This window comes from Mytilus galloprovincialis, chromosome 10, assembly GCF_965363235.1.
Source record: "Mytilus galloprovincialis chromosome 10, xbMytGall1.hap1.1, whole genome shotgun sequence".
NCBI classification, from domain to species: Eukaryota; Metazoa; Mollusca; class Bivalvia; order Mytilida; family Mytilidae; genus Mytilus; species Mytilus galloprovincialis.
In genome coordinates this window covers 82,239,201-82,261,856 of record NC_134847.1, presented here as the reverse complement: position 1 = coordinate 82,261,856, position 22,656 = coordinate 82,239,201, and the positions used below count along the sequence as shown (strand labels likewise).

Genomic DNA, 22,656 nt, shown 5'->3' with positions numbered 1-22,656 from the left:
TCCCTAATTGACACCACGGTTACTTTTCATTGTATATAACGTATTTATCCCTAATTGACACCACGGTTACTTTTCATTGTATATTACGTATTCATCCGTAATTGACACCACGGTTACTTTTCATTGTATATAACGTATTTATCCCTAATTGACACCACGGTTACTTTTCATTGTATATAACGTATTTATCCCTAATTGACACCACGGTTACTTTTCATTGTATATAACGTATTTATTCCACATTGATACCACCGTGACTTTTCATTGTCTATTACGCATTTATTCCACATTAATACCACCGTGACTTTTCTTTTCTTCTTTTCTTTTTTTTTTTGACTTTTCATTGTATCCCATTTAAGTACCACCTTTTATGTAATTTGTTATCGTACATAAGATGCTCAATAAATCTCAGAAACGTTCATAGAGGATACAACACAGTTCATGCAGGTCAAAGATCAGAGATAACTTAAAGATAAGTTTGTTGTTTCCGTAACAATTAAAATATAGATAGGTTTCCTTCAAGGAAATTATTTGATAGGAAGCCCAGTAGTATATTTAATATCATTTTAAAATAATTAACTTGTCCGCCAAAATGGAGGCAGCAAGTCCAGTTGGTCAAGCCAATGCGGGAATAGCCGTTTGTCGCGGTATTACAAGTCTTTGTCTGACTATGATTGCATGGATTCTGACATTATCTGCTATCATTGGAATAGCGAATGATAATTGGAGCACTTTGAATAGCGAACTAGGTTTGTTTGTCCTTTTTTAGTATCAGTATTTCACGAAATTGCATACTGAATCTCAATTGTACATAGATATATATAAACCTATCAATGAGAAGAAGTAGTACACAAGAGGAAAAACAATGGTCGGCTAAGTTACAACGCTTACAAAGGAAGCGTATAAACTGTTCGATATCATAATACTAAATATCTAAGCGACGTCTTGTGAAACAACCAAATAACGAAAGAAAATAATTAGGTTGAAAAAAATAGTAATCAGAACAAAATCAAAAGTCTTCGACGGAAAAGTAGAAAGAACAACTTATTAAGATATAAACAATACTAACATGTAGTACAAAATGTACTACTACTTATGATTAATATGTTAGTTGTTTTTACTCATTAGATGTTATTTTTCTAGGATGTGGACTAAAAGCTGCCTTCGGACTATTTGTTTGTGCGGATAGTTGTATGTTTTTCCTGATTTGTTGGGATGGAGCAAACCTAGTGATATTATGCTATACGCAAACTATGTGTAATTGTGAATGCTACCACATGAACTTCACCCTTCAATTAGCTTCGTGTGAGTAGTCGATATAGTGTTAAGGTAGATTCATGGTATACCGCCATCTTGGATTGTATAATCGCAGTACACAATCGGTCTAGATCTCTGCCCAAATCTGCAAATTTGGAGAAAGATTTGCAAAGGAGTAGGTTCAGTAAGACCCCTTTTTGGCCCCAAAATATAGCAGTTTTACAAAATTGTTAAAATGTAAACCTTTAGTTATTTATTGGACAGTAGAATGCTTCAGCTACATAAATATAGGCTGTTTTTGACAATACAATGCACATATATCCGGTACTAGCACCATTAAGTCATGCCAAATTACTGAAATCCTCATAATTCTAGCATTTTAGTTAAATTTTAGACGGTTTTCGTGATAAACGAAAGTGGACGCATTCGTGTTCATCCTTAATATTTAAATGTAAGTTGTATTTGTTGATAATACATAACATATATAAAGGTTGAGGATGAACACGGATGCGGCCACTTTCATTTTTACCAAAAACCATCTGAAAAGTGACATTTTTCGGCATATTAGGTAGATTTTTCATATTTGAGCTTGAATCGGATCGTTTTTAATGACTAAATCTGTTAAAATCTTTCACATAAACTAATTAATTCAAATAAGATAGACACTTAAGTGTTTAAAAAGTGGTCAAAATCTTTCGTCAGATAAACCTGAAATTTGAGGCCAAAATCGGTCCTTACCGGACCTACTCCTTTTAGGTTAGACTGTTTTATTTATAAAAAGAAAACTAGGTGATTCATCGCAGTTTTAAAATGTTTACATAAATACAAAATATTTGTGTTTTTATAATTATTTTTTCAACTTGGCCATTTAAGGGGAGATAACTCTTTTAGTAAAAAATTAAACTGGACTAATAGGGACAATTTAATACTTTACTTTTAGTAAGAAAATAATTTCGGTGACACCATTTTTTCTTTTTATTTTCTTAAAGCATATAATAAAACCTATCTAATAATAATTTATTACAAAATTCTATCTGATAAATTTCTTTTTTTTATGCACAAAAATGTGTTTTTTCATGAACAATGTAAGCAAAGGAGTAGGTTCAGTAAGACCCCTTTTTGGCCTCAAAATATAGCAGTTTTAGAAAATTGTGAAAATGTAATCGTTTAGATATTTATTGCAAAGTAGAATGCCTCTGCTACATAAATATGGGCTGTTTTTGACAACACAATGCACATATATTGGGTACTAGCAACATTAAGTCATGCTAAATTACTGAAATCTTCACTATTGTAGCATTTTAGTTAAATTTTAGACGGTTTCCGTCTGAAATGAAAGTGGCCGCATTCGTGTTCATTCATAATATTGAAATGTCAGTTGTATTTGATGATAATACATAATATATATAAAGGTTGAGGATGAACACGGATGCGGCCACTTTCATTTTTGACAAAAACCATCTGAAAAGTGACGATTTTTGGCATATTTGATAGATTTTTCATATTTAAGCTTGAATCGGGGCGTTTTAAATGACTTATTAAGTTAAAATCTTCCACATTAACGAATTGAATCAATTGAAATAGACACTTAAGTGTTTAGAAAGTGTCTAAAATCTTTCGTTAGATGAACTTGAAAATTGAGGCCGAAATCGGCCCTTACCGGACCTACTCCTTTGGGCAATTTCGTTCAACCAGTTACTTGAAAAATAACACGGTGACCCAACATTTTTTATTATATTTTTGGAAAAAGCATAGAAAATCTTAATTTTGGCAAACAAATTCTATCTGAGGAAATATATACCTATGATATACCTTAATAGGTTATATTGTGATTGATAATATAACGAAGCCTTATCTTTTAGTAAAAGTTGAACTCGGTTCTATAAAAAGGCTGACATGTTTACATCTAACCCACCAAATTCTGTTTTTTCATTAATTATATTAAAAAAGATTAATGATTCCGTTGAATTGTTTTACATCAATCATTTCGGGGACTTGTATAGCTTTCCTTGCGGTATGGGTTTTGCTCGATGACCTTTATTCCTGCTATTTTAATGTTCGATCTAAAACTTATGTTTTTTTTTATTGAACTGACGTTCTGCTATATAATTGTATATATATCTATTGTTATTCCGGCACTACACGTTGAAGGACCGGTCGGCTAGATTATCTGCTATATATCTATCATTATTCCATCACTACATGTTTAAGGGATTTGCTTCAACTCCCGTTGGGGTCGGATAGATTGTATGCTGTATATCTATTGTTATACCATCACTTCATGTTGAGGTACCTTTGCTTCAACTCCTGTAGGGGTCGGATGAGAGAATAAAAAAAATAAATAAAAAAAAACCTGAATCACCATAATGAAGTTTATCATTCACAGTTATAAACATAAATCTGTTTGTTTTTTTTTTTAAACTTTTTAAACATACTTATAACACTGAGCAATATTTGCTACAGAAAATGCCACAGCGCCATCGTAGTGCTTTTTCAAAGTTTAGATGTGGTGTAGCACCATTAAAAATTGAAACTGGTCGATATGAAAGAAAAAATCTAGACGAAAGAGTCTGTTTTAACTGTAATATTTTAGAGGATGAAAAACATGTACTTTTAAATTGTCCCTTGTATGAAGATCTAAGACATGCACTTTTTATTGATATATTGTGTCATAATGATGTTTTTAAACTTGTCTGATGAAGAAAAATTTATATATATGTTTAAAAATACCAATATTTGTAATATTGTTGCCAAAACCTGCAATAACATTTTAACAAGGAGAAGCAGTATTTTATATCATTAACTACTGTATTTGTAGTATTTTATAAAACGAATAAGTATTATTTGTATTTTAATAGTCTCTCATAATTCTTTTAAGAATGGCACATACATGTATTTAATTGTTTTAACTATGTTTACTGTATAATTAATTTTATAATTGTATCTTGTTTTAATCATGTTGTATGTGGTAAGACTTTAATAAACTATTGAATCTGAATCTGAATTTGTTTCTTTCAGTTGGAATGCTACTAATTGGAGCCATAATTCACGGCACTAATGACCCTGATAATATAAATTGGACCTTTTGGTTTTGTTTAACATCGGCTCTCCTCTGTCTTATATTAGGAATAATGTGGAAAATTACTCAAAAAATGAAAAGATTTGTGAAGAAAGAAGCAAGTGGGGCTCTAGATGGAATGGGTGCTGGTGTCATTGCTGGAATGATATAATGACAGAATTAAATAAACTTTTTAGGTGTAAATGATTATTAATAATTTATTTGTTTGACGTATTTATGATATTGGTTTAAAATTTGGCTCAGTAGACTGTTTTAGCATTACAAGATTAACTATAACAACAATTCCAAGATTTTTAACATCCATTTCAAAGATAATCCACATTAATAATCCGTCAGTGGTTTACAAACTCTTACATTGATATTGAGACATAGTTCACGTAGGACAATGTTTAAGGAGTAAACAGGTTAAAAGGTTCTGAAAGACACATGTTTTGAAGTAAACATAGAACATATGTGACTCTCTAGTCGTAACTTTCTGTCTGTAAATAAGTATTCTTGTAAGTTTTTAGCTATGTATAATTTCGATTCAGTCAACCCCTTTACAATTGGTTTTATAGATGATAGAAGAAATGGGATATAGATTATCCATCCAAGATACAGAATCAGTCGGTACACGGCTAAAACACAAAAAAGAAAAGCAACAGCGATTTTATTAATGTATGTTGCGTTTTTAAACCCCTTTGTCGGGTTAAAGGCTGGTTGGGCACCCGCAGGCATGGTTAGCTGTGTGCCTGTATCAAAATTTTTAGCCTGCATTGCATTGATTGTCGTTTGTTGGTGTACACCTGCTCTAAAACACATTACGGGACTAAAAAAAATAAAGCAACTAGACATGTGCCGACCCCTATGAAACCTGTATCAATCGTATTTGTTGACCTTAGCAGATTTTCATCAATATATACTTTACTCGACCGTGATGGACGTTGTCGTGATTAGAAATTCAACAAATGTCTTCATCAACCAACTCCTCTCCTTTATCTTTTCTACATGAACATTAAAATTAATTGAAAATATTTGAAATTAAAATATGTATGTAGGTGACATTATATAAGGTCCAAAGTCATAAAGTTGAAATTTGCATAATAAAGATGTCGGTATCAAAGTACAATGTACTAGATAGCTCCTTAAATATTCATCAAATTCAATAATTATTATTCATATATATATATATAAGAAGATGTGGTATGAGTGCCAATGAGACAAGTTGAACTCTCCATTCAAGTCACAATTTATAAAAGTAAACCATTATAGGTCAAGGTACGGTCGTCAAACCTGGAGCCTTGGCTCACACCGAACAGAGAGCTATATAGATATAGGAAGAAATGGTGTGAGTTCCAATAAGACAACTCTCCATCCAAATAACAATTTATAAAAGTAAACCATTATAGATCAATATACGACCTTCAACACGGAGCCTTGACTCACACCGAACAACAATACGATATTAATTTATTGTTACTTGTTGCTATTGAGTATCCATCTTTAAATTTAATATCAACTAGTATTTAGAATGAATAAAATTTACAAATTTTAGAACATGAAATACAGTTGTCTCGCAGTTTTATACTTGAATAAAACTGCAAATGTAAGTAAACAATATTCTAGCAAAATAAAATAATTTTCTTGTTATTATCTCAAAACTGAATTGTGAGCTGTACTCCTTCCCTTTTGACCGTTATATTTTGTTTCCTGAATTCATCGAAAGTATCCTACGTAAAATGTAGCAAATTGGTTTTTATATCTTTAATGTCCTTGTTTGATTAGATTTAGTTAAACATTCTGACACTCAAATACAAGTGCTTATTATAAATTGTTAAGTAATATTTTATCAGTTGGTCAACTTTCCATAAAACAATGAAAGACCCAGATGATAACATGTCCATTACTGTAATAAAATAATAAAACAGATGTAAAATATAATGTACCATATAATTTAAAATTTCAGTCTATGACATATTTTCATCCGAATACTTTCATAGTAAACAACAAGTCAATACATATACGGGAGATCTCATGGGTGACTTTAATTGGAGGCGCCAGCAGTTCAATTACTTAGTTCAAACCTTGAAATTTTATATTTCATTTTATATAAGTACCAATCACGTGAAGTGAAAAAACATGGTGAAGGAAGCGAAACCAGATGAGTTGACCAGCTTTGTACTAAAATGAGCAACACGACGGGTGCCACATATAGAGTCGGATACTATAGTATGCTTACCCTTCCGAAGCTCCGTGGTATTCTTTATGTCAAGATTTACTGGATAAAAGTGACACAAGCGCTCGATGAAATTCGAGCGTCACTGATGAGTCTTTTGTAGACGAAACGCCCGTCTGGCGTATATACTAAATTTAGTTCTGGTATATATGATGAGTTTATCAATGACAGTGAGAGAACGTAATTTTGAGAAAATACTGATTCAAATCAAATATAAAATTAAAAAAAAAATAATTTCAAGAGTTGTGCACAATTATCACCTATTGGTATATCGACTTTTTATGTAAACTACAGACGATTTTATTCAAGACGGCTTTCTGATGTGGGCATTAAAAACATAAAGAAGTCAAAACAACAACAAAAACAAATCTTAACAAAATGGTGTATTATATACGTCAAATACTTTTGAACTTTTAAACTATTACTTTATCTGACACACCAACGTTGCCGGTAAATGTCGATAAAGATGAGTTGTTAGCTGGCAAATAAGATTTATTTCAAAAGAAAAATACATGAGTTGTGGAGTTTACTACAAATTCTACAGTTAAAAAAAATGACAAATATTCCTTACTGGACAGTTTAATCAGATACATATAGACTTGTCAAGTCTCGGGGTGATACTATGGTCTGTATATAAAAAAGAGCATCATATTAGATACATTACCATGTCAGCTTTTTTCATCTTGCTCAAATCTATAATCTGAAGTATCATTAGCATATATAACAAAAAATTTTTTTTTTGAAATTTACGAGCTCCAACTGTATGACCAGTTAGTGATAGGTGTCCCTGTATTTTGTCCACTGGTCCAAACTCTTCTTCTTATGTTCATATTTCTACCCGTGTTCCTATTCCAACTTTGTGGAAGATTCCAGTTCCTACTTGTCCGTGGCTGAGAATTTTGATTGTTTGTTTGCTGACCTCTCCTATTGTTTCCTGATGTCCAGCTCCAAACGACTCTACCATTTGGTTTGTTCTCTCTGGTTGTAGTTATACGCCTGTTTTGATCAGGTTTGGTACGCTGATTTTCATTGACAATCTTCCAGGGACTATATTTCCAATCTGTTCCTCCGTTAACGTTACTTCTGCTGTTGACTTTTGTTGGTGTACTCGGTACATTTCGTCCTCCTGTAGAGTGATCTACAATATAGTATAAGCATTTAACAATAACAAGCTGTAATTAATTGACTAGAACATGTCACCAGTTATATGTAATTATAAAATGATTGATGACAATTACAAATATATGCAAAAAAACAGACACCAATTGATATATCTCAATTCACCAAATGATATTTATATACTGAATATCTCGAGAACCAAATGGTATGCATCTCAAGAACCCAAATAGTATATCTCAAGAAACTAAATGGTACATTTCAAGAAATGGTATATCTGAAGAAATCAAATGGTATATCTCAAGATACCGAACGGCACATCCCCTGAAATCACTTGATATATCTAAAGAACCATAATGGTACACCTTAAGAACCCAAATGGTTTATATGAAGAAACCAAATAGAATATCTCAGACAAGAAACTTGATAGCACTAGTATGCTTTAAGATAACCAAGGACAGATATCTCAAGAAACCAATTTATACATCCCATGAAACCATATGGCATATCTAACGCGTAACCAAATGGTATATCTCAAGAAACCAAATTGTACATCCACAACAACTAAACGGTTACGGTATATCTCGAGACACCAAATGATATATCTTAAGAAATCAAATGGTACATCCCAAGAAATCAAATGGTACATCCCAAGAAATCAAATGGTACATCTCGACATTAAATGGTACATCCCAAGAAATCAAATGGTACATCCAGAGAAATCAAATGGTACATCTAAATATCAAATTGTACATCCCAAGAAATCAAATGGTACATCTCGATATCAAAGGGTTCGTCTCGATATCAAATGATACATCCCGAAAAATCAAATGGTAAATCTAAATATCAAATGGTACATCCCAAGAAATGAAATGGTACATCTCGATATCAAATGATATGTCTCGATATCCAATGGTACATCCCGAAAAATCAAAGGGTACATCTCAAGAAATTAAAGGTACATCCCGAGAAATCAAATGGTACATCTCAAGTAAGGCAATGGTATATCTCAAGAAATCAAATGATATTATATTTAAATCAAAATCAAAACAAATGGTTTATCTCAAGACACCAAATGATATATCACAAGAAACCAAATGGTACATCTCAAGAAATCAAATGTTACATCTCAGGTAACAAATGGTTTATCTCAAGAAACCAAATGATACATCACAAGAAACAAAATTAATGATATATCTCAAGAAACAAAATAGTTCATCTTAAGAAACCAAATAGTCGTCGTAAGAAACCAAAAAGCAAGTGTCTATACAACGGTCAAACTTTTTATCAAACCGAGTAAAAAAAATAATTTATAACCTTATTTACTGTAAAAGTTTGTCACCTAAATATAATCTTAAAAATTTAAAACAAGTTATTGAAAAACAAACCACTTTATTATACCTGAACATAGACCTGCATCACACTTCTGTCCTGATCGACATCTAGAACATGCCTGTCCATTTATATATGGTTCCCTATTGTTAAAATTTCCTCTGCAAACAAATATAAAAAATGTATAGCTAAATAACATTACTTTATATATATTTTCAAAATATTTACAAATATTTGGATATTCAGTATAATTAATTAAAATTAATAACACATAGTTAAGAGGGAGATAGAGCAGATTGGTACCCCTCGAAAAAGCATTGTCAACCTTGGTTTCGCCGCGGTTGGCAATGTTTCCTCGGGGTAACAAGATTCAAGATTCTTTATTTCTCAAACACCATAAAGATACAATGGTACAAAGAAGTTCATCAAAAGTCATATATCATAACACAAACACACATGACAAGATGAGATGAAAATATCAAATAAAATAAAATAAACAGTATAGTAGAGAAGAGTGGTGATTAACCAGGAAGACTCACTTGAAAAGTTATAACCCTGATAAATTTGCACAGCTTTTTCAACTTATTTTTTATTTTTAACAATAGATGCTCTATCACTCTCTCAGTTATGTGTTATTTATATAATATCATCCGCTGCTTAAAGGATGTTTGCTTGTCATGTTTTGGAATTTTTGTCAGATTTTCGAAATCCTCTGGTTTTATTCATTTGAATGCCTTAAAAGTTTTTACCCATGGACCCCCATTTTTCTTTTTATAACTCTTTCACAAGTATATTTATAAGCCATTTGTAAAAGTCTTATTAAATTTTATTTATTTTTCAATAGTATTTGAGAACTTTAACTGGGCAATGATAAAGCTATGAAAAATCAAGATAGAACATTTTCACGCCAAATTTCCAATGGCTGATATCTCGAAAACTAGTAAAATGACCACTATTTTTTGTTGCTTTTTTGCTTCCTCGATTAATCCCCTTTCAATATATACTAGATTTATGGAAAGTTATTTATTTTGAAACTGAGCAGCAAACATCCTTAAGCTTGCTTTCACTAAGGAGCAAAGTTCCCGAGGCTGAGATGAACGTTAAGCTAGGTTCACACTGCCGATCAGACCAACCCGATGATCCCTATTGTCCAAATTTCCACGACTAAGTGTGACCAAATTCTTGATCGGGCCTGTTTATGACTTCTACCCGACTGCTATCCGACTCTACATGACCATAACCCGACCATTCACGACTCCTTAACGACTCCATCACGACCCAACCCGGCCACTAATTGAATACATATTCGATTATTCCGACCAATTCACGATCTCTACACGATCTTTACTTGACTAGGTAGACCAAACCTACTATACTCGATCTCAGCCTTATCTCGGCCAGACCAGATCGACTTGATCGTATAGGGGTCGTAGGGATAGTCGGGCATTGGTCGGGTATGTACAATTTCAGTATAAAAACATCTGATTTTTTTTATATATCACCCGCTGCAGCAGAGACATTAAGTGTTACCCTTGTCCATCCGTAAGTACGCATACGTACGTCCCTACAATTCGTTTCCGTTCTCTAATCTTAACCAAATTTAATGAACGCATAACATAAAACACAGATAAAATGTGAATTTGGGTGGTGTCACTTTTACCGTTCTTGAGTAATGACTCTTTATAACGTCATATGCAAGCTGGGGAATTATCTGTGTCAAATGGAAACGTTCCCCCTTTATTTGGTTAGATTCAGTAGTTCACAGAAGATCTGAATAAAATTATAAATTGAAGATATCTACATCTATTTGGCAAGGTGGTTAAAGCTCAGTTAGACAGGTTAATAGCTACGACGGAGCTTGAAGAGAGCGTAGAAAACAAACAAAAAGGGGTATAGACAGCAAAGGGTGCCGAAAAATCTAGATGATGATGACAAGGCGACCAATGTGTGGGCAATATAAATAGTAATCACAAAAGTACTAAACTCCGAGGAAAATTTAAACGGAAAGTCCCTAATGAAATGGCAAAATCAAGATGAACTCCGAGGAAAATTTAAACGGAAAGTCCCTAATGAAATAGCAAAATCAACAGAGATACTTACAGTAGCTGCACAATTAGTATACTTCCTGCAAGTAAAGTAGGACGCTGATTTGATATAGGAGTTTTAAATACTTCCTAGAAGTGAAGTAGGACGCTGTTTTGATATAGGAGTTTTATTGCTTTTTTCTTCAAAATGAGATTTTCACTGGATTTGTACTGATGTATCAAGACCTCCCAGTCGCTTGAAAGAAGCACGTGGTTTGAAATAACAAACTCTTTTTGCTTTAAGATTTTCAACACAGCATTGTCCTCACAAGCTATACAACATTTTAATTGATAGTTTTAATTTCAGGACAATAAAGATGACTGCAATAGAAACACGAGTAATAAGATACTTGTTTATAATACTTACGGAGGGTCATAAAAGCATACTAAGTACATGTATTTCATAGGGAACTTCTTGTATATATGTAACACTCAGAAACGTGTCCATCCCCTAAACGCGTCCACATCGACGCCACTGTTGCAAAACATGTCTAGTTGTAAAACCGCGCCAAAACGTATCATTTGTATAAGCACACAAACTTGTCCAACCCCCCAAATGTATCCACATTTTTTTTCTTTGACTGGAATTACCATTCGTGCCAATATAGTAAATACGTAGGTTATTTGGTTATTGCTGTTCCATTAACGTCTTCTCATCTTACTATTTCATTAAAAAAAAAAATAGAGTAAAAAACTTTGGGTCTATTTTCGAAACCAGTAGTTTAACCTTAGTAAAAGTGAGGGCGCTCGTTCTGCTATGTTGGATGCAAATGCTCAGTTAAATTATAGATATCAAATCAGATACCTCGTGAAGTGAAACTGTCCCATTTCTACTGAAGTCATAAAAAATCGGGTTTTACTAACTCTTTATTTTTTTTAGATTAAAATCCAAACTAGTTTTAATCCCGAATAACTGTAAAAATATAGGCCCAATCCTAAATTCCCGGTATGATAAAACTAGAGGCTCTAAAGAGCCTGTGTCGCTCACGGTCTATGTGATTATTAAACAAAGGAAGCAGATGGATTCATGACAAAAGTGTGTTTCGGTGATGGTGCTGTGTTTGTACATCTTACTTTACTGAACATTCTTGCTGCTTACAATTATCTCTATCTATAATGAACTTGGCCCAGTAGTTTCAGTGGAAAATGTTAGTTAAAATTTACAAATTTTATGAAAATTGTTAAAAATTGACTGTAAAGGACAATAACTCCATAGGGGTCAATTGACCATTTCCGTCATGTTGATTTATTTGTAAATCTTACTTTGCTTAACATTATTGATATTTACAGTTTATCTCTATCTATAATAATATTCAAGATAATAACCAAAAACAGCAAAATTTCCTTAAAATTACCAATTCAGGGGCAGCAACCCAACAACAGGTTGTCAGATTCATCTGGGTAGATAGATCTTGACCTGATAAACAATGTTACCCCCATGTTAGATTTGCTCTAAAGGCTGCGGTTTCAGAGTTATAAGCCAAAATCTACATTTCACCCCTATGTTCTATTTTTAGCCATGGCGGCCATCTTGGTTGGTTGGTTGGCCAGGTCACGGGACACAATTTTTAAACTAGATACCCCAATGATGATTGTAGCCAAGTTTGGTTTAATATGGCCCAGTAATTTCAGAGGAGAAGATTTTTGTAAAAGATAACTAAGATTTACGAAAAATGGTAAAAAATTGACTATAAAGGGCAATAACTCCTAAAGAAATCAACAGACCATTTTGGTCTTGTTGACTTATTTGTAGATCTTACTTTGCTGAACATTTTTGCTGTTAACAGTTTATCTCTATCTATGATTATATTCAAGATAATAACCAAAAACAGCAAAATGTCCTTAAAATTACCAATTCAGGGGCAGCAACCTATCAACGGGTTGTCCAATTCATCTCAAAATTTCAGGGCAGATAGATCTTGACCTGATAAACAATTTTACCTCTTGTCCGATTTGCTCTAAATGCTTTGGTGTTTGAGTGATAAGCCAAAAACTGCATTTAACCCCTATGTTCTATTTTTAGCCATGGCGGCCATCTTGGTTGGTTGGCCGGGTCACTGGACACAATTTTTAAACTAGATACCCCAATGATGATTGTAACCAAGTTTGGTTGAAATCGGCCCAGTAGTTTCAGAGGAGAAGATTTTTGTAAAAGTTAACGACGGACGACGACGACTAAGACAACGGACGACGGACGACGGACACCGGACGCCAAGTGATGAGAAAAGCTCAATTGGCCCTTTGGGCCAGGTGAGCTAAAAAATCATTATAAACTAGAGGCTCTAAAGAGCCTGTGTCGCTCACCTTGGTCTATGTGAATATTAAACAAAGGAAGCAGATGGCTTCATGACAAAATTGTGTTTTGGTGATGGTGATGTGTTTGTACATCTTACTTTATTGAACATTCTTGCTGCTTACAATTATCTCTATCTATAATGAACTTGGCCCAGTAGTTTCAGTGGAAAATGTTAGTTAAAATTTACAAATTTTATGAAAATTGTTAAAAATTGACTGTAAAGGACAATAACTCCATAGGGGTCAATTGACCATTTCCGTCATGTTGATTTATTTGTAAATCTTACTTTGCTTAACATTATTGATATTTACAGTTTATCTCTATCTATAATAATATTCAAGATAATAACCAAAAACAGCAAAATTTCCTTAAAATTACCAATTCAGGGGCAGCAACCCAACAACAGGTTGTCAGATTCATCTGGGTAGATAGATCTTGACCTGATAAACAATGTTAGTACCCCCATGTTAGATTTGCTCTAAAGGCTGCGGTTTCAGAGTTATAAGCCAAAATCTACATTTCACCCCTATGTTCTATTTTTAGCCATGGCGGCCATCTTGGTTGGTTGGTTGGCCAGGTCACGGGACACAATTTTTAAACTAGATACCCCAATGATGATTGTAGCCAAGTTTGGTTTAATATGGCCCAGTAATTTCAGAGGAGAAGATTTTTGTAAAAGATAACTAAGATTTACGAAAAATGGTAAAAAATTGACTATAAAGGGCAATAACTCCTAAAGAAATCAACAGACCATTTTGGTCTTGTTGACTTATTTGTAGATCTTACTTTGCTGAACATTTTTGCTGTTAACAGTTTATCTCTATCTATGATTATATTCAAGATAATAACCAAAAACAGCAAAATGTCCTTAAAATTACCAATTCAGGGGCAGCAACCTATCAACGGGTTGTCCAATTCATCTCAAAATTTCAGGGCAGATAGATCTTGACCTGATAAACAATTTTACCTCTTGTCCGATTTGCTCTAAATGCTTTGGTGTTTGAGTGATAAGCCAAAAACTGCATTTAACCCCTATGTTCTATTTTTAGCCATGGCGGCCATCTTGGTTGGTTGGCCGGGTCACTGGACACAATTTTTAAACTAGATACCCCAATGATGATTGTAACCAAGTTTGGTTGAAATCGGCCCAGTAGTTTCAGAGGAGAAGATTTTTGTAAAAGTTAAAGACGGACGACGACGACTAAGACAACGGACGACGGACGACGGACACCGGACGCCAAGTGATGAGAAAAGCTCAATTGGCCCTTTGGGCCAGGTGAGCTAAAAAATCATTATAAACTAGAGGCTCTAAAGAGCCTGTGTCGCTCACCTTGGTCTATGTGAATATTAAACAAAGGAAGCAGATGGCTTCATGACAAAATTGTGTTTTGGTGATGGTGATGTGTTTGTACATCTTACTTTATTGAACATTCTTGCTGCTTAGGGACGACATCAAAAGTTCAATGAAGGATAAAAACCTTAATTCACATAGTTTTTTCACTGACCCCCCCACCCCCCTCTTAACTTAATTTGGGAAAAATTGATTGACCCATATGGATATATGTAAAAATCAATGTCGGATAACCAAATCTTGTAGCCGTTCAACCCCCCCCCCCCCCCCCAAACTATTTGAATTAAGTTTTTTTATCTTACATTGATCTTTTGATGTCGTCCCTTACAATTATCTCTATCTATAATGACTTGGCCCAGTAGTTTCAGTGGAAAATGTTAGTTAAAATTTACAAATTTTATGAAAATTGTTAAAAATTGACTGTAAAGGACACTAACTCCTTAGGGATCAATTGACCATTTCCGTCATGTTGACTCATTTGTAAATCCTACTTTGCTTAACATTATTGATGTTTACAGTTTATCTCTATCTATAATAATATTCAAGATAATAACCAAAAATAGCAAAATTTCCTTAAAATTACCAATTCAGGGGCAGCAACCCAACAACGGGATCTTGACATGTTAAACAATTTTACCCCTGGTCAGATTTGCTCTAAAGGCTGTGGTTTCAGAGTTATAAGCCAAAATCTACATTTCACCCCTATGTTCTATTTTTAGCCATGGCGGCCATCTTGGTTGGTTGGCCGGGTCACCGGACACAATTTTTAAACAAGATACACCAATGATGATTCTGGCCAAGTTTGGTTTTAATTTGGCCCAGTAGTTTCAGAGGAGAAGATTTTTGTAAAAGATGACTAAGATTTACGAAAAATGGAAAAAAAAATGACTATAAAGGGCAATAACTCCTAAAGGGGTCAACAGACCATTTTCGTCCTGTTGATTATTTGTAGATCTTACTTTGCTGAACATTTTTGCTGTTTACAGTTTATCTCTATCTATGATAATATTCAAGATAATAACCAAAAATAGCAAAATTTCCTTAAATTAACAATTCAGGGGCAGCAACCTATCAACGGGTTGTCCTATTCATCTCAAAATGTTACGGCAGATAGATCTTGACCTGATTAACAATTTTACCCCTGTCAGATTTGCTCTAAATGCTTTGGTTTTTGAGTTATAAGCCAAAAACTGCATTTTACCCCTATGTTCTATTTTTAGCCATGGCGGCCATCTTGGTTGGTTGGCCGGGTCACCGGACACAATTTTTAAACTAGATACCATAATAATAATTTTGGCCATGTTTGGTTAAATTTGGCCCAGCAGTTTTAGAGGAGAAGATTTTTTATAAAAGTTAACGACGACGGACGACGACGGACGCCGGATGCCAAGTGATGAGAAAAGCTCACTTGGCCCTTCGGGCCAGGTGAGCTAAAAAGAAGTTGTGATATGATTTCCAATGAAACAAATCTCCATAAGAGACCAAATCATACATAAACTAACCGCTTCTATTATAGGTCACTGTATGGCCTTCAACAATGAGGAAAGCTCATATCCCATAGTCAGCTATAAAAGGCACCGAAATGACAAATGTATTCATTGCTTGCACGCGGATATCGTTCAAATATAGCATGAAATATTTGACACTGGACATTATGTCTCTTGTTCGTGTGTCTTTCGTGATGTTCAAAACCTAAAATCTATTAAAAAAAACCTGATAAGAAGTTTATGATTTTAAAAGTTTTTAAAATATCAGAACTGTTGAAAGAGAGGAAGTCAATTCTGCTGAAAAAATGCCATGCAATATTTGGATGAATATAAAAGGCATCAACGGAGTTTATTAGTACAAAAGAATTTTTATAGTAAAAAATTAATTCAACAGTACAAGTATTATATGTATGTTTAATCAAATGTACATGAAATATTTGCAACTGGACAACAATCAATTTTACTCAAAAGTCAATTCATATGTTACGGATTATTTTTGCAATAATGTTTAAGGCTAATCATTATTAACTGGCATTGAACAAACTACAAATGGCCACTACCTAAACTGTGTCTTCCATCATAGTAATTGCCATAAACGTTATTGATTTGGGATGGCTATGAATGTATACGTATTAGCGCTAAAATACTTGAGACGTTCTGGCATGTAATAATGGACACGTTTTGGCGAATAACAATTATCGGACACGTTTTGGGGTTATGAAATTGGATACGTTTGGGGGTTATGAAATTGGACACGTTTTGGCAATGTTGAATATTACGGAAACGTTTGGGGAGAACAGACACGTTTTGGGGAATCGGACACGTTTGGTGGAATTGGACACGTTTGGGAGTGTAACATATATATAGACTAGTACTTACGGTGGGTCATAAAAGCATACTAAATACATGTATTTCATAGGGAACTTTGAGTTCGCGTTACATATCTGTACACCACAACCCAGTTGTTTACTGTCCGCCCACACCATCTACAATGTAAAAAATAAATAATGTATGCAGTATTTTCAAAATCATCTTTGATGTAAAATCACAAAAGTTGTTTGAACCTGGACCACACAATTTTATCTCATTAATATTAATTTTCATTTCCTTTGAGACATAGTAAATTGAATCTTAGACTTAAGGTTTAAGACAACATGTACACTTGAACTCACCTTTTAAGTGCAATGGGAATTCAATTAATGATCCATTAAACTTGTAAATGTGTCAGTCAAAATGTGCATGACAGGAAGAAATAAAAACATCAAAGCCTAGCAATCATATAGTTTGCATAAATATTGTCAAAAATAAAAACAAAATTTATTCCTACAAATTTTGAAATTTTCTTAAAGAAAACCGATACTTCACTGTTCTCTGGCCTTTTAAACAAATTTATAAAATTCATGCCTCCGGTACGCTTTTCTGGATTTAACTTTATCAGGAATACTCAAAGCCGAGTATTTGAAAGTCAAGAAGATATAAAACTCAAATCAGTTGAAGAGCTATATGACAAAAGGGACACATACACATACACACACACACACATATATATAGCCAAATCCATATCACGTTATGAATTCCATTCAAAATTATAACAAGGACCAGATCAAATCCAAGATGGTCAATTTAAACTAGAATGTCTTAATTTCACCGAATAAACACGTGACATCGGAGCAGTGAAGCAACACCAAAAGGTCAAACATGTTAGCCAGACTAAACACGCATCAATATGTAGCATTGAAACAAACCAATGAGTGAACAGCAAAACTTAAAATAAATTAATCCGAATATAAACAGGCGCGGCTATGGAAAAGTTAAACAAACCTAAAAGTAAACAACAAAAATTTCAAGCAAGCTAATCCGAATAAACACAGTGGAGCAGTGAGAACTTTTTTTTAGAGTAAACAGCAAAAGTTCAAAGACATTTAAATAAAAACGGAACAATGAACAGTCAACAACCCAAGAGTGAACAGCAAAAGTTTAAAGAGTTCGAAAAAAAAACCCGCAACAATGGAGCAGTCAAGCAAACCTTAGAAGCAAAGGTTTAAATCTTATCAGAATAAACACGTTTCAGTGGAGTAGTGAAACAAACCCAAGAGTGACCAGCAAACGTTAAATAAATTAAACACGCGGCAATGGAGTGATCTTAGTGTGTTGAATAAAAGCATTGTATTATTTGGATTAGATTTGACTTATGGCCAACCTCCATGTTTGCTTCTCGATGAACATTCCAAAATAATTCAGCTTATTCATTTTTGATCACTACGCAGTAATACAATTCAATCTTTAATACGTTCAATAGACTTAAAATATTCTTAAAAAAATCACAAAATGCGCACAAATTAAACGCACCCAATTCTGAACTGTATTGCATATTTTCTAGAGCATTTACTAATAAAGGATGCATAATCAGGCTCTGAGATACATACTATGTCACATTATTTTACATATTGACAATTACCTGTGTATAATGTCCTGTAGACATACTAAAGCCCCTCCCTGGTGAATAGTCTCTCTTCTCATCGAACCACATTTTAATACCCCGCTTTATCAATACATTTATATCTTCACCAACACTTTGCATTGCCAGGTTTTCTCCTCTACCGTTCTGTTGATGGCTGTTAGAACATCTGGAAGCCCAAGCAGTAGCCTCTTGTTCAAGAGTTGGACTCCAGACCTGGTACAAGTCAGATAAACATGATCAAATGAAGGTAATCAATATATATATAGATTGAAAAAGAGTAATAAGTAAATAATGTCGAAGTGGCAAAAACCCGACCAAAGAGCAGTCAACAGCCAAGACTAACAATGGGTCTTCAAGGCGACGAGAAAGTTCCGCACCCGGGCTGATCCTCAGCTGGCCCCTAACAAAATTTTAGTCATGGGCATATGAGCCGGGAGCAAGGGCCGCAACTGCCATCCAACTTCTTTGTTTATTTCTTTTTATTAAAAATTGTGACTTGGATGTAGATTTGTCTAATTGGCACTCATACCACATATTCTTATATCTATAGAAGACTAGATAACATTTTTTTAGTGTCACTTTAAGAAATGTATTCCTTATTGATAGTATATCCCTATGTAACAGATAGTAAAATACGCCTTATTTGACTAATAATATGTTGCTAGTTAAAAATAAAATAATGTTGAATTCAGTAGAATTGATTGGTGTCACTACAGGAACAGGGGGTGAACGATCGAATGCATACAAATCGACACTAGGGGCGTTTTATCTTAGCTGTATTGCTTGCAATACTAGTTCAACATCGAGAAATAAATGTCAAAACGAGTAACCGTAATAAAGTCGACAATTCTTCGATATATAACAGGCTCTAAATTTATATTTGCTATATTCTTCTGTCAGTCTGGTTTTAGATTCACGATTGTTGTACATTTGTGTTGCCAATTATAATTATTTGACAGTGTTAATATTACTTACTAATTTCTGCATGTTGGCTGCATTTTCACTTTTTCTATATCGGTTATGTTCATTTAAAAGCAATGAGCTATATATTGAACCTAAACATGTTCCAAATAAGGGTAACAGTACCACGAGGAACGATAATACAACCATTATCTGAAAAAGAAAGCCATCACAATTAACGTTGTTCAGAAGAATATTTGATGGTAAAAAAGAACAAACAAAAGTTATTCCAACATATGCGTCGAAGAATATTGTTGTTAGATGTCATTTAGTGCTATGAAACAAGAACGTGTCAATAGTACACGGATGCCCCACTCGCACTGTCATTTGCTATATTCAGTGGACGAACAGACGGATTTCAAACGATCGGATGCGCAGTCCGACAGTCAGAATGCCCCGTATTGGGACATACAAACACGTATGTGTTTCATACGTGATCATTATGTGATATCTTATTTAGACTTAATAGACTACGACGACTTATAATGGGAGAGCTATTTTTAAAATCATTTGACCTGTGTTCCTTTGTCCAGAAAAAAAAACACCCAGAGATTACCACGTTGTCAAAAGTTAAGCATTTATATGGAGCAGAATTAAAACAATGTATCTTGATTTGATGTTTAAAGTTAATTAAAAAAAAGAGAGCTATAGCCATTATTCTAGATCTCAATATCTTAAGTCGATGCTCAAAGCTGTACTTATCTTGTCGTAGGGTGGGACTTCTTATGCTGAACCGTCCAGCTACTGGTCAATAAATATTTCATGTATGTTAATTTCCTTTGTATTCTATGCCATTTCCTTTTCGTCTTACCCCAACCTGTTCTCCCAATGTTCTCATAAGCTATTAAATAATAAGTATACTCACATAAATAAATATAATTTATGTATAATTCCTGTATAGAAATTTCAGTTACTCCTAGAAATTATCAAAGCCAATTACACCGTAACTATACGAGTTTACTAAACACTTTTTTCCTTTTATCCAAAATCACTTCTAATTTAAGCAGAATAAATACGTAATATCAAGTATCAATCGTAAAAAGAGAGAAAAACAGTCCACTACTGTCATTATCCGGGGAGTGACGCACAAATTAGATAACACTAATAATTTATACAAAATTAAATTAAGTCGCTTTGGTCTGTCATGTTTATTGTTTTTTAAATTTTGATGTGACACTTGCATACAGTCAACACGAGCTATTACACAATTGTTTTTCTAGATAAGATAGATGTATTGAGGCACTGCAATATTTTCCTATTAATGCTTAGATATGACAATTGATATTTTTCCAATTTTCTTTAAGACTTCTTCTTGTTATAACATTGAAAGTTTCTGTCGTTATCATGTAAATGTTTGTTGACATGACAGTTTATAGTATACTATACATCACATTCTGTGTATTTTTATAAAAAGGAACAACATTGAACAAGACAGATTTGAACACGTGTTTTGTACAACTATATCATCTACAAGGAAGCTACAATTAACAAATCATTTAACATGTTCAAGACGGGTGGTATTGGACCTTATAATTGGTATCAGTTAGTTTACATTTGGAAAAAAAAAACAAATTTGAAAATATAACATATTGCCTACAGAACAAATTCTACATATGTTTACTTAAATGATGTATTGGCAAATCGAACGGGACATGAATATCCACAAATACGTTTCAGGAGGGATCTGTGTTTCCCCGAGACGCTGAGACGTTATCAAAATACGTCATCATAAGATACCCGTATTTGATATGACATAAAATGAAATGCATGTAAACATGTATTTTCTTGTAAACTCCTCCTTTGTAAATGAGATGAACCCCTCGAGAGATGTGGAACTTGATATTTGATCGTTGAATGTTACATGCTTGCATTCGACACTCGAAGTCCGTTAATAAGATTCACCGATAATGTAGCTATAGTATTAATATAATATTTATAATATTAATTTCATCAATTGGAGAAGCTCAAAATGAAGGCGACACCAGTTTACCGATGTTAAATTACTTTAATCGGTAAGGAGGAGACAAACCATGGTAACAAACAAAATCCGAGGGAATCTGATAAACGACGTAAACAAAAATAATGAAAGTCTCCTGCTATGCAGGCATCACCCGTCATGCAAATTCACACTCATTCCAAATGTCACAACCGGGAATAAGACACACTCGGTAACATTACAGATTTGACGACGTGGTATCTAAGACCTCGAAAATATGTTGCTTGTGTGTTGAGACACCGATTCATATTGTCAATATCGAGGAAAGATCAAGATTTGAAGCAGACCTTTTTTTCTTCTTTCGGTAGTATCTGTAATCTTAAGTTTACTATAAGAGATGTGAGCAGTCGTTTGAATAAAGTTCATTGAGTGTATTGAGTGACTAAACATTGTATATGTATCTGAAAAAGAAAATATAAAACTTTGCAAAAAGTAAAATAACAAGAATACCGAACTCCGAAGAAAATTCTTAACGAAAAGTCCCTAAGCAAATGACAAAATCAAAAGCTCAAACACACCAAACGAATGGATAACAACTATCATATTCCTGACTTGGTACAACATTGTGTTCTAATCTTAATAACTACAAAAACAAGCAAACATGTCAACAAAGAGACAAGAAGGCATATAGACAAACCATATAAGCAAAATGAGAAGACAAGAACATCAACATAGCTAGCTTAACCTCCTACTCGTATGACAGTCGTATAAAAATTTATCATACTGACAACGATGTGTGAACAAAGCAAACAGACATAATAGGTTAAAATGTCAAAAATAGGGGTACAGCAGTCAACATTGTGTTAAAATTTTAATCACTATAAAAATAAGCAAATATGTCAACAAAGATAAAACTAAAAGGCATATAAACAAAGCACATTAGTAAAAACGATAGACAAGAACTTGATATATTGACACCTACACATAGATTACTTACTATCAATATGCAAAATGATATGCCCTCAGTAACCCGACAATACATGGAAAATTAAATGCATGCAATTGAAAACTATTGTAACCGA

At 33.6% G+C, this 22,656-nt stretch overlaps 1 protein-coding gene and 1 long non-coding RNA gene across 2 annotated transcripts; one reads left to right on the top strand and one right to left on the bottom strand.

Moving 5' to 3' along the window:
• Positions 1–558: 558 nt before the first annotated feature.
• On the top strand, positions 559–4,500 carry LOC143049387 (uncharacterized). The gene is made up of 3 exons (XR_012970211.1): positions 559–749; positions 1,144–1,305; positions 4,276–4,500. It is a non-coding gene; the product is annotated as an uncharacterized LOC143049387 (long non-coding RNA).
• Positions 4,501–6,582: 2,082 nt separating this feature from the next.
• Positions 6,583–20,912, bottom strand: LOC143048579 (GLIPR1-like protein 1). Its single transcript, XM_076222332.1, has 6 exons — positions 20,504–20,912; positions 19,654–19,791; positions 18,676–18,891; positions 17,097–17,203; positions 9,069–9,160; positions 6,583–7,689 (listed from the first exon to the last, which is right to left on the bottom strand). The coding sequence occupies exons 2-6, from the start codon at positions 19,786–19,788 to the stop codon at positions 7,298–7,300; spliced, it is 942 nt and encodes a 313-aa protein (XP_076078447.1). The 5' UTR covers positions 19,789–19,791; positions 20,504–20,912; the 3' UTR covers positions 6,583–7,297.
• Positions 20,913–22,656: the final 1,744 nt, after the last annotated feature.

What these genes read in the sequence shown, in the direction of transcription:
- LOC143048579 (XM_076222332.1), bottom strand. Translation starts at nt 19,788, where the DNA reads ATGGTTGTATTATCGTTCCTCGTGGTACTGTTACCCTTATTTGGAACA. An exon ending in CAGCCAACATGCAGAAATTA is followed by an intron (nt 18,892 to 19,653) that starts GTAAGTAATATT and finishes GACTTGTACCAG; the next exon opens with GTCTGGAGTCCAACTCTTGA. An exon ending in GTATGCTTTTATGACCCACC is followed by an intron (nt 9,161 to 17,096) that starts GTAAGTACTAGT and finishes ATTTGTTTGCAG; the next exon opens with AGGAAATTTTAACAATAGGG.